Here is a 13,468-nt window from a genome sequence, read left to right as displayed (position 1 = left end):
GAAGCGGTCAGTCATGTTAGCCTTTGGATTCATGGGTGATCTTTGCTGGGGTACTGTCAGTGGAGTGGGAAAAATGGAAACCAGGCTACATGTGTTGGTACATGCCATAACTTCAGCACACAGAAGTCTAACACAGCAGTTCTGAGTTTGAGGCTAGCCTGGGCTGTGTAATGGGACCTTGTCCTTTTTTTTCCTTCTTTTTTTTTTTAAGATTTATTTTTATTTCATGTGTGTGTTTTGCCTATATATATGTGTGTGTGTGTGCCATATGCATGCAGAGGCCAGAAGTGGGCATCACATTCCCTACAACTGGAGCTATTGACAGACATTCATAAAACACCATGTAGGTATTGGGCATCGAACCCAGGTCCTCTGCAATGGTAGCCAATGCTCTTAATCACTGAACTATCTATCCAGCCCTTTGTCTCTGATTTTTCTGGTGGTAGTGATTACTGGGGATGGAACCTCTGATCTTAACACCACCAATAGATGCCAGTCATGCCCCTGAGCCTCACAGAATGCCAGTCTACAGTGTCTTCAAAGGTACAGTGGCATTCTAGAATCCTAGCTCTGGAGGCTGTGACAGGAGGATCAAGAATTAAAGGCAACCTAGATTACATAGGACTTTGACTGGAAGGAAGAAACCAAATGAAGCAAAAATCTGGAATCCCTTCAGGCATTGCTGCTTTCCTTTCAAGGGAAAATGATCAGATCAGGAATCACTATTGCTGCGATGTGAGTGGGAAAATGAAAAATAGAGACCTTTATTTGAAGTTACAGTAGCTGAAGGAAGACAAAAATCAAAGAGTAGGGGGCGATTGTCTTCTGTCAACATTTTCCTGATAATGTTTTCATTCTTCTGTTAGCCCTGGGAATATTGGAAAGCTGTTGGGACCGTTGCCCATGCACCCTGCAGCTGAAGATAACTACGGTTACGACGCCTGTGCTGTACTCTGTTTGCCCTGTGTTCCCAATATCTTAGTAATTGCGACTGAGTCAGGAATGCTGTACCACTGTGTTGTCCTGGAGGGGGAGGAAGAAGACGATCAAACAGTAAGTGCCAAGCTGGCGCTGCTACGTTTCACATCTCCAACAGCAGGTGCATTGTGAGAATAAGTGAAGCATAACTAAGAGTTCCAGTGGAAAGAAGTTAGAAGAACATTGCCCAACTTACCAGTCCACGAAACTGTATTTGTTTCTGATCTTGTTTCACACCCTGTGCCAGTAAATTGAATACTCCAGACAGAAGTCTGCTCTTGGGGCTGGAGAGATGTCTCAGTGTTAATGAGCACTGGCTGCTCTTCAGGAAGATCCAGGTTCAATTCCTAACACCCACATGGTGGCTCACAACTGTTTGTAACTCCAGTCCCAGGGGATCCAATGTCCTCTTCTGGCCTCTGTGGGCAGCAGGTATGCAAGTGGCACAGAGACAGACTTGCAGGTCAAACACTCATATACATGATGAAAGAAAAGCTTGGACCATGCTTGTTTTCAAGTTTATTTTTTGATTTTCTTCAATTTACGTTTAAAAAAAAAGACATATTGAGAAAATGGCATCTATCTGCTGGAATTGAAGTTATAGATGGTTGTTAGTTGTCATGTGGGTGCTAGGAACTAAACTTGGGTCGTCTGCAAGAGCAGCCAGTGTACTTAACCTCTGAGATATTTCTCTAACCCCTGTCCTTTTATTTTTGAGATGGTGTTTTACTATGTGGCTGAGCCTGGCCTTGAACTTACACTATAGGCCAAGGTGGTCTCTATCTAGAAATCCTCCTGCTTTGACTTTCCCAGCTAGTGCTGGGATTACAAGTGTGTGCCCAATTTCCTACACACTTATATTAACACCACTGTTAACAGTGATTCTGGCCTTCTTTTTTTATTTTGGTTTCTTGTTGTTGTTGTTTTTTAAAGATTTATTTATTTATTATGTATACAATATTCTGTCTGCATGCACACCTGCAGACCAGAAGAGGGCACCAGATCTCATTACGGATGGTTGTGAGCCACCATGTGGTTGCTGGGAATTGAACTCAGGACCTCTGGAAGAACAGCCAGTGCTCTTAACCGCTGAGCCATCTCTCCAGCCCTTATTTTGGTTTCTTGAGACAAGGTCTTTCTGTGTAGCCCTGCTTGTCTTGGAACTTGCTATGTAGACCAAGCTGGCCTAAAACTCACAGAAATCGGTCTGTCTCTGCCTCCTGCGTGCTGGGATTAAAGGTGTGCACCACACTCAGCTTGACCTCTATATTCTAGTCCTTGGTAACAAAGGTAAAGAAAGACCTTTGTATCACTGGGCTTGCTTTTCCCCAGGCTTCTGTTTTTGTTATGTTGTTTAAGGATCACAGGGGAGCTAGATGTTTAAGGACTGGGGTGAGGGTAAAACTAACATTTGGAAGGGCTAAGTGACCAGGTTTTTGCTTCTGTATTTGTGTACCTTTTTTAATTCATATGAGAGGTTGAAATTTCAGTCCTTTTTCCCCCCCTTTGTGTTTTTAACAGTCAGAAAAGTCCTGGGATCCCAGGGTTGACCTCATCCCTTCTCTGTATGTGTTTGAGTGTGTTGAATTAGAGCTTGCCTTGAAACTGGCATCTGGAGAGGATGATCCCTATGCTTCTGACTTTTCCTGTCCAATTAAACTGCACAGAGGTAAGTAAGGTATTCACTAAGTGCTGGTCTTCTATCCCATTGTATTTATACTAACTTAGCAATGACTGCCATTTAGTTTAGTTTAGTTTAGTTTAGTTTAGTTTAGTTTATTTGTGTGATCTCAGCTTTTGGAAAGTTACCACTGTGGATTCTTTTGGACTTTAGTTACTACACAGCACGTTCTTTCCAAGGCAGACTCAAGTTTTAACATACTCATCTTCATTGTGGGTCCACTTTATTATTGCGTGTGTGTGTCAAGTTTGGGTATCAGAGGACAGCTTTCTGGATGACTGTCCATTTTACATGGACTCTGGGGTCAGGCTTGCCTGGTGGGCACTGCACCCACTGAGCCACCCCACTGGTGCCACCCACAAGTGTAATGATGACTTTCCCTGATCCCAACAAAAGCTGATTTCGTAGCCTGGCATAATGTCTATACCTATAACCTCACACTCAGAAGCCGGAATCAAGAGGCTCAAGGCCATCTCAGCCTATATAGTGAATTCAAAGCAGTATTCCTTATATAATAAGCCTGCAAAAAAAATTCGCTGAGCATGTCTAGTCTTCTAAGCAATATAAACATTAAGTATATGAACTTGATAGAAGCCGGGTGGTAGTAGCACACGCCTTTAATCCCAACACTCGGGAAGCAGAGGCAGGTGGATCTCTGTAAGTTCAAGGCTAGCCTGGGCTACAGAGTGAGTTCCAGGAAAGGCACAAAGCTACACAGAAACCCTGTCTCAAAAAACCACACACAAAAAAAGTACTTGATAGATGAACACACAGTGAGGTAAAGTGATATAAGATATTTGATTTCCTTATAAAGATACACGTGTCTTAGTTACTGTGAAGAAACACCATGACCAAGGCAACTCATCAAAAGAAGCATTTAATTGTGGGCTTGCTTATGGTTCTAGAGGGTTAGTCTGTTATCATTACGGCAGGAAACAGACAGGCATGGCACTTTATACATAAAGAGGCTTTATTAGAGTGGCTTATAGGCTATGGTCCAGCTAACCCAACAATGGCTATATCCCAGTGGAAAGTCCAAAACCCAGTAGTTGTTCAGTCCATTAGGCTGGATGTCTCAGTTGGCCTTCAGTGTATGTCCCAAAGAAGTAGGCTCTAATGTCAGTGAGCAAGAGTGAAGGCAAGCAGGCGAAGAGTAAGCTTTCTTCCTTGGCCGTTATTATTAATTTTATTTATTATGTATACAATATTCTGTCTGCATGCACACCTGCAGGCCAGAAGAGGGCACCAGATCTCATTACAGATGGTTGTGAGCCACCATGTGGTTGCTGGGAATTGAACTCAGGACCTCTGGAAGAACATTCAGTGCTCTTAACCTCTGAGCCATCTCTCCAGCCCCAACACTTAAGATTTTTATGGCAAAAGTAAAATGGCTTAAATATTGGCCTTTAAAAAAAAACTTTTCTGTTATGTCTCAATATTAAAGATTTTTTTCCTCTAGATTTTAATATCCCAAATGGTTTGAAAGAATATTTTTAATTCTGGTAGATCAGGTAAGCTGGTTTGAGTCTTAAGTCTTAAATTTATACAAAAAAAATTTTTTTTCAATGTTTTATTGTTCAGACAGAGGGTTGATTTGACAGACAAGGTTTGGTTTGGCTTGACTGACACAAGGTCTTGTGTAACCCAGGCTGGCCTAGAACTCACTGTAGCCCGGGCTTTGCAACTCACATTCCTTCCTGCCTGTATCTGCTGAATGCTAGGATTCCTCATGAGCTGCCCACTCAGCCTTTTGTTGTTATCTGAACAGGTCATTGGCTTCTGTACAGCACAGTTGGCCACAGTTGGGGATTCTTCTCCCTCCTCCCTCCTGTGGGCTGGTATTACAGGCTTTTACTGCCAGACCCAGCACCTGTAAAAGTGTTTAAAAGTTATCAGAACTCCAGTATCTACACCAGATCAAACATGACATCCATCAGCTTCACAAGATTAACTTAACTGTGAAATCAGAATTAAAAAGTGAGACTATTAATAAAAAAGCTTTAAGTGGTTATGAATTGTTGTTGTTGCTATCTTATCAACTTTATTATTTTTTCTGTATTTTGTTTTAATGTTTTTTCAAGGTGTGTATGCGTGTGTGTGCATGCACATACACATGTGCCAGAAGAGGTAGTTAGGTCTCCTGGAACTGGAGTTAAAAGGAAGAGCAGTATATATTCTCAACCAATAACCTATTTTTCTATTAAAATAGTCCATTTTAATCTTTTAGAAAACTTTTTTTATTAGATTTATCCGTTTTATTGTATGTGTGTGGGTGTTTTGCCTGTGTGTGTGTGTTTGTGCATCACATTCGTGGAGACCAGAAGAGGCTGTTAGCTCCCTTAGAACTGGTGTTCCATAAGGTTGTGAGCTGCCCTCTGGGTGCTGGGAAATGAATGGGATGGAAGAGCCACTGGTGCCCTTAACCTCTGAGCCACTTCTCTAGCCCCTCTTTTAGAAAATCTTATTGTGCTGGGGATGTGGCCAGCAGTAAGTACTTGGTTAACATATACAAGGCTCTGGGTTCAGTCCCTAGCATCACATAAACCAAGGTTGTGGCATGTGCCTGTAATCCCAGCCCTCTGGAAATAGAGACAGGAGGATCAGAAGTTAAAGGCCATTCTCAATCTCATAGCAAGTTTGAGGCCAGTCTAGGCTACATGAGACCCTGTCTAGAAAAGGGAAGGCTGACAAGCTGAGTAGATGAGGATACTTGTCACCAAGCCTGACAATCAGAGTTGGATCCCCAGTACTTCTATAAGGAGAGAAGTGACTTCTGAAAGGTGTCCTCTGTCTTCCACATGTATGCCCTGGTATGTACATACTACACACACACACACACACACACACACACACTTACTTGCATGCACACACTATAAATAAAATTTAAAAAGAGATCTTAACCATAGAGATAAATATTTATAAGAAGCAATAGGAAATCGAGAGAGTTGAATGTGGTGGGGTGTAGTTGTAATCACAGCCACTCAGCAGGCTAAAGATAGCTTCTAGGCTCAAAGGAGGTTTTATCTTATTTTGCAACTGCTTATTGTTTCATGGTGGGACTATGTACTGAGCAGTGTGTCCATGGCTTCTGCAATACCTGTGCTTTGGTAGTGCAGCTCTACTTCAGCTCTGTACTCAGTAGATGTGTGCAAGCATAGGATTTTTACAACTACCCTGTTTTTCTTTTCTTTTTTTAATTATTTTTATTCTATGTGCCTTGGTGTTTTGCCTGCATGTGTGTCTATGTGAGGGTGTCAGATCTTAGAGTTACAGACAGTTGTGAGCCGCCGTGTGCTTGCTGGGACTTGAACTCAGGTCCTCTAGAAGAGCAGTCAGTGCTCTCTTAACCGCTGAGCCATTTCTCCAACCCATTATTTTTTCTCCATTTTTTTTCTTAATCTTTAGAAATATACTACTATGGCAGGGGAGGCACATGGTGGGGGCACAGATGCCACAGGTACTTTACCTGGTACTTGCTGAGCCATGTTGCCAGCCCCAGAGCTACCATTCTTTTTTTTCTTTTTTTTTTTTAATAAAGGAAAATTCTTTAGTAATAGCATGTTCTAGTTCTGGCTAATGCACAAATGGGAACTGGCCTTGAATAGAAATTCCCCTCAGCTTTCATAAATTCACACAATATTATACTTCAAACAGTGTAACATATTTTGCAGAAACAGAAATTCCAAGGTTTGGTTGTTTGGACAAATCTACAGTGTAAACTACTGTGTAAAGTTCTCCCTACATAGACCAGGCCTGCTTTTCCTAGGCAGCTGTTAACCAGGATCATCCTCTCTAAACTGCTTGTTAGAGGCAGTTTTACTTTTGTGTGCCTTAGTGTCTTCTAATTCAGTTTATCGGAAAATCCTTTTATCAGGTCAGTTCACAGCTTCCATTTCCTTCTTCCCACGGGGTTGGCATGACAGATTTGCACCATGCACATACATAGCCTGTGTCTTCCGCTCCGCTTCCACCTACATATGCCTTTACTATATTTCTACCTTTTATAAAACCACTGACGTATCTCTTTTATGTGTGACACTAAATTCAGTCTTGAACCATGAGGTGTTTTCTTAACTTGAACTTGGTCACAGAGTGTCCACAAGGGATGTGCTGGCTGATCTTCCCTTGACTTTGCTTGTCTCTCAGTGTCGCCTTTGGTTTCCTTCCCTCCTCCTTCCACTTTTGCTCTGCCTTTCTCTCTTTATGATGATTTCTGTTGACTACTCTTGGTATTGTCCCCAATGTGTAACTAGTTTCTTTTAGCAAGATTCCAAGTTTTTGATTTTGTCAAGTTGTCATCAGCATACAGCCTTTGGTTCATGATTGCTTCTCTTTTAGAGCATCTGATTCTTAGAGATTAAAACAAAAATTCTTAGCCCTACAGGATTTTATCCAAGAAAGGCCAGTCCCAGAGGTCAGAGGGCCTCAATGGGAACATGGCTGTCTTCTGAGTCCTGAGCTATAGGATCTTAAGACAATATGTATAGAGTTCCATTCTCAACCACCCTTACTTTGAACAACTTGAAATAAATGTGAAAAGGATGAACGGTTTACCTGATAGGAAATACTTTTAGAAAATTACACTTGGGGCCAGGGATGGTGTGGTGCACAACTTTAATCCTCGCACAGGGAGAGGAAGGTAGATCTGTGAGTTTGAGGCCAGCCTGGCCTACATACTGAGTTAGGCTAGCCAGGGCTTCATAATGAGATACTATCTCAAAAGAAGTATGAAAACAAAATAATATATAGATTGTGTCTGCTGTTTTTAATACTTGTCAATTTGAAAATGGAATTCAGATTAAAAACTTTCAAGTCCCTGACAACAGTGAAGATCCTGTAGACAGCAGCTATCCTGTAGACAGCAGTTGCATCACCGTGTGTGTGTGTGTGGTGTGTGTGTGTGTGTGTGTGTGTGTGTGTGTAGGCTACTGGGTAAATTCTTCAGTTTCCCAGTAGCTACCTTTATCTTTGATGGTCCCACTTGCAGATCCCAAGTGTCCTTCGAGATACCACTGTACCCATGAAGCTGGCGTGCACAGTGTTGGGCTGACTTGGATTCACAAACTTCACAAGTTTCTTGGATCAGGTGAGTTTGCTAATACTGTGTATTTCCCAGTAGTTTTCAGAGGTTCTGACAGAAGGTAGTTTGAAGAAGAAAAAAAAAAATAGAATCAGTGGAATTAAACGTTCTTTGGAAGGATCATCATCAGAACTGATAAAACATTTAGCTAGATAGACCAACTACTAAAACAGAGAAACTAAAATTATTATAGTCAGAAAACAAGGGTAGATTATTGTTAGGCTTACAGAAATTTAAAATCATAAGGGAAGAGTGAACATGGCAGTCCGAAGGCCTAGATGAAATGGAGAGACATCAGAACTGACTGGAGTAGGAAAGGGGGTGGAGGGGTAGACTACTTGCCCAAGACCTTTTAAAATACAGATTCCTCATGAGCTTCTCAAAAAAAAAAAACAGCGCTTATTACCTCAACCTGTGATACCAGAACCAAACAAAATATACAAACTAGAGGCAAATATGTCTGACAAATACAGACACAAAAAGATTGAGTAACTATAGTAATTTCAGTTTTTCTGTTTATTCCAGAAATGGAGGATTTCTTTAGCATCCAACATTGTAGTGTGTTAACATATAGAATACAAGGGAAAAGCCATATATGTTCTTCTCAGATATAGAAGACTTTAAGAATATTTAACATATTTTCATGTTAAAAACATTCAAAAAGGTTAGGATATAGCTCAGTGGTAGCTCATTTGCCTAGCATGTAGAACACCTTGATTATAATCCTCCGCACTACTTAAAAATCATTGACAAACTAGTCTTAGAAAGGAATTTTCTCAAAACAATAAAGAACACTTAGGAAAACCCGACAGCTAACACCATAGTTAATGACAGACTAAATGTTTTATCTTTTTTTTAAATATATTTATATTTTTTTAGAATTTTATACGTGCATACAGTGTACTTTGTTTATATTCACCACACATACACACACATACATCTTCCCCTAACTCCTCTCAGATCCACATCTCAAGCCCCAACTTCATGTCCCTTTTTTTTTTTTTTTTTTTTTAAATAACCTATATCCAAATAGGGTTGCCTACTTTCTCATGTGTATGGGACCATATATTAAGACAAGCTCTCCGGTTGGTGGTGGCGCACACCTTTAATCCCAGCACTTGGGAGGCAGAGGCAGGTGGATCTCGTGTGAGTTCGAGGCCAGCCTGGTCTACAGAGTGAGATCCAGGACAGGCACCAAATCTACACAGAGAAACCCTGTCTCGAAAAAAAATAATTAATAAATAAATCTCACCACACCCTATGAAAACTCTCTCACCCTCTTCAGCAGCCAGCAGCTCTCAGTAACTCCTCAGCTGGGGTCTATTTGAGAACAGTACCCTTTGTGAGAAGCAGTGGCTTGAAACAAGAACTTAATTGTATTTAACAGATGACAGCATTTTAACTTGCAGTTCTGTCTAAGCCCTGGTTAATTTCTGTAATACATTCCTTTGTAGATGAAGAAGATAAGGATAGTTTACAGGAACTTGCTGCAGAGCAGAAATGCTTTGTAGAGCACATTCTTTGTACAAAGCCATTGCCATGCAGGTAAGGACCTTCTTTCTCTGTTTACCCAGAAAATAACCAGTTTTGGTAATTATGACTTCACTTGTAAAACTATCACAATTATCAGGTATTTATCTGTGCTTCAGAGTCACCCTATTTCCTATGTCCTCCAACTCCAGCTTTCCATCTTCTCTTAACCAATGTTTATTTTCTTATCAAATTACTTCTTCAAAGGTGGTTCTCTTAATTCCCCAGTCTAATTCTGGGCTCTTCTGTTGTCTTTGTACCACCCCACCCACCCACCCGCACCATAAATCCCAAACACCCTGCAAAACTCTGTGTGTGGTTGTGCCCAGGCGTGTAAACTCATCAGCTCAAGACACTCATTCACTACACACACACACACACTATGATTGCAGTCTCTATCTTTTTATTAGGATTCTCTGTTGGCTTTGTGATTGCTTACTCAGTGTAAAAGAGTACCTAGTAGATATTCAGTAAATGGTTGATAAGTAAAGAGAGGTACATAGAATGAATCTTGTCTGGGTAAATGAATAGATGTAGTACCCTTTGGAAAACCAGCATGTAGAAGAGAAGATTTTGGAAGATGCTGATGTCCCTCTAGAACACCTTAAGTAGAAGAGCCTAATAGGCAATTGTGTGTATGGGTCTGAAGTTTGGAATGGTCTGGAGTAGTAAAAGTGTCAGTGTTGGAACTGTTATTCTGAAACATCACCCAGGAAAAGGTCTGGAGTCAGATAAGGAGTCCTGAGAGAAGCAAGTGACACATGACTGTGAGCAGTGAGTGGAGCAGCAGATCCCAGGAAGGAAACTTAAGAAAGGGGTTCAGAGAATGGAGGGAACCCAGAGTGGAGGTGTGATGAATATCAAAGAGAAGCTATTTGCAAGAGGACACAGTAGCATTGGATAAGCACTGATGGGCAATAGACCATAAAGACTGGGCAATGTACTGGAGGGATTGAGAATGACAGTAAACTGTACCAGGTTGAAAAGTGAACAGGGAACTGTATATTAGTCTTACTTGGCTAGAGAAGATGGCTCTGAAGTTAAGAGCGCTGGGCTGCTATTGCAGAAGATCCAGGTTCAATTCCCAGCACCCACATGGCAGTGCACAACCATCTGTAACTCAAGCTACTGGCAATATGATGCCTTCTTCTGGCCTCTGCCAGCACTAGGCACATACTTGTTATACAGACATACATGGAGGCAAAACCCCCATACACATAAAATAACTGTTTAAAATGAAGTCAAGGCAAAGACATGACAGTGTGAAAATAGGACTAGTGATTACCTATGAAGAAGGATGGCTATGATCAGAGACAGATATGCAAGGTTCTCTGGCCGCTCTGCCTCCTCCCATTCCTTTTTTCTTCATTGAACCTAGGGCATGCTAGGGAAACATTCTGTCGCTGAGCTATAGCCTCAGTTTTGCATTTTAGTTATTGGCCCAGTACTGGTTTCATGGTCTAAATGCACACCTTTATATATGGATTACATACTGATAACTGTATAGTTCACTGAGATATATAGACTTTTGATTAATTATAGTGTGTGATGGTTATTTGCAAGGTTTGTTTGATGGTTTTTTTTTTTAAAGATATATAATAAAGTTTATTTTAAAAAGAAAAATGGATGGGGAGGTGGGTCTTTGGGTAACAGCACTTGCTAAACAAGCTTGAAGATCTGAATCAAACCTCTAAGTAGATATAAAAAGCTAGGTATGGTCATGTACTCCTGTATGCCCAGCTCCATTGTAGGAGCAGAACCAAGAGGATAGCTGGAACTTGCTGGTTGCCAGCCTTGCTCACTGAAACCCTGGCTCAAGGGACTAGAATGGAGATATTGCCTACACAGCTGTGTGAACAGGCACTTGTGTATATACTACGTACTCATACAAGATTGCTGTTACAAATAAAGAACAGGTTAAGGGGAGCCAGACTGGAGCACAGTGAAGCTTCCCATAAAGCCACAGTGGGGAATGTTTTGAATGGACAAAATGAGACAAAACACGAGCCTGTCTATAAGCTGAGAGAGAGATGCATAATAGAGCACTCAAACTATACAGTTGATGGCACACTACAGATGTGTGGTTAGACACAGGTAGAATGGACGTGCAGACCAGTAAGTAAAGCTTATGGGTGGGGACAACAGTTCCCATTTAAGAGTCATGGATTTTCCCTCACCTCTGGTAAAAGGAAGTAGGAAGGAAACAATGCTATGCACTCTAAATGACATGAGGTCCTTGGCATGTGTGGAGTCACTGGGTGTGGTTTCTGAGTAGTTTGTAGACATTAGATGTACTAGATTCACCAAGATAGGTAGGCCTTAGCAGGGAGAAAGACGCAGAGGTTTTTTTCCCTGGGTAATTGGTAAATAGCTTATAGATTGCTAAGTGGGAGCTTGGTCTAAACTGATCGGATTATGTTTTCAAATCACTGGTGGTTACTCCACTGACATTCAGGATGTCACGGCTCCAAAAGACTGTGGACTCAATAGCATGTAGTTGCTGTTGGTTCTGATGCATTTGCTGCTTTGTGACTTAACTGTGACTCTCTCTCTCCAGGCAACCAGCTCCAATTCGGGGATTCTGGATCGTCCCGGACATCCTGGGGCCCACGATGATCTGCATCACCAGTACCTATGAATGTCTCATAAGGCCTTTATTGTATGTGTAGAGTTCACACAACTCTAATTCTGCCAAATCAAAGCTGGGGAAATGCACTCAGTAACTGGTTTGAGGCTGTCTATATGGTGTATGGTTTGGCCTTGTGAACTGGGTGGGATATAGCCATCTCTGAAAGGTGTCATTTTAGGCATGGTGGTGTTTTGTCTTGTTTTGCCATCTCATAACTGAGAATCAGAGCTTTTGTTTCTGAGATGGGGTCTCAGTCTGAAGTTATATTGGCCTAGAGAAGCCCCTACCTCATCTGGGATTACAAGCCTGAATCCCTGCACCCAGCTAGATATTTTTTCCCAAGTACAGAGAACTGAGGTGCTGAACTACATATTGTGATTGAATTTAATGATGGTTCATGTCAGGTTCAGATATAAGGTGTTCTCCTGCGTGCCCTCCAGGACACATCAGACAAGCCCCTAAGGAATATACTGATCTCCACTTAATAGAAGAAGGCTTAAACAAGTCACATGTTGCACATAGCTCTCATGCAAGTGAAAGTCTGTCTGGTCCCAAATTCTGTACTTAATTTATCTCTCTTTGTGCCAGTCTTAGAGGGACATCAAAATGTGCAACTCTGAGGAATGAACATAAAGCTGAGTTCATGTTAAACTGTAATCACCATTTTCCTTTTCCAACAACCTTGGGAGGTCAAGGTTTTTTTTGTTTGTTTTTTGTTTTTGTTGTTTTGTTTTTTAAGATTTATTTACTATGTATACAGTGTTCTGTCTGCATGTATGCCTGCGTACCAGGAGAGGGCGCTACATCTCATTACAGATGGTTGTGAGCCACCATGTGGTTGTTGGGAATTGAACTCAGGACCCCTGGAAGAGCAGCCAGTGCTCTTAACCTCTGAGCCATCTCTCCAGCCCAGGAGGTCAAGTTTTAAAAATGTAGAAATAGACATGAAAACCAAATCACTGGGGTGTCAAATGTGAGTCCCTCCAGTCTCTTGATGAGCATTCTGAGAAGGTGCTTCTGAATACTGACAGTGTGAAGTGCTTACATTCAGTTACTGTCCTTGAATGCTCTTTAAAGACTGACCAGCTGCCAGGCGGTGGTGGCATAGCCTTTAATCCCAGCACTCGGCAGGCAGGTCTCTGTGAGTTCGAGGCCAGCCTGGTCTACAAAGTAAGTTCCAGGAAAGGCACAAAGCTACACAGAGACCAGTTACATTATTTGACAAGGAAAAAATATAGGTATAAATTTTATGTTGCTCTATATTTAAAAAAACACAAATTCTAGCAACTTTAAACAAAAGAGTCACTAGGAAAATATTTGCCAGTGGACCAGTGAGATGCTTCAGTAGTTTGCCACTGACCCTGACAACCTGAGTTCAATCTCCAGAACCCATGCAATGTATTTACCTATTTTATTTTTTTGTTTTTGTTTTTTGAGAATGGTTTCTCTGTGTATCCCTGGCTATCCTAGAACTAGTTCTGTAGTAGACCAGCCTGGCCTCAAATTCACGGAGATCTGCCTTGCCTCTGCCTCCAGAGTGCTGGGGTTAAAGGTGTGCACCCCACCGCCG

The 13,468-nt window shown here is 41.5% G+C and overlaps 1 protein-coding gene across 1 annotated transcript in view; it reads left to right on the top strand.

Annotated features, from left to right (window-relative positions):
- Positions 1-13,468, top strand: part of Nup88 (nucleoporin 88) — a 28,084-nt gene that overhangs the window by 11,401 nt on the left and 3,215 nt on the right. Inside the window, exons 6-10 of the mRNA XM_028860997.2 lie at positions 867-1,053; positions 2,500-2,647; positions 7,647-7,745; positions 9,194-9,284; positions 11,827-11,928. Coding sequence (XP_028716830.1) covers positions 867-1,053; positions 2,500-2,647; positions 7,647-7,745; positions 9,194-9,284; positions 11,827-11,928 — 627 coding nt within the window. The remainder of the gene's footprint in view (positions 1-866; positions 1,054-2,499; positions 2,648-7,646; positions 7,746-9,193; positions 9,285-11,826; positions 11,929-13,468) is intronic.

The sequence above is a fragment of the Peromyscus leucopus genome, chromosome 8b (assembly GCF_004664715.2).
Source record: "Peromyscus leucopus breed LL Stock chromosome 8b, UCI_PerLeu_2.1, whole genome shotgun sequence".
Classification (NCBI taxonomy): Eukaryota; Metazoa; Chordata; class Mammalia; order Rodentia; family Cricetidae; genus Peromyscus; species Peromyscus leucopus.
This window is presented reverse-complemented; position numbering and strand designations above follow the sequence as displayed.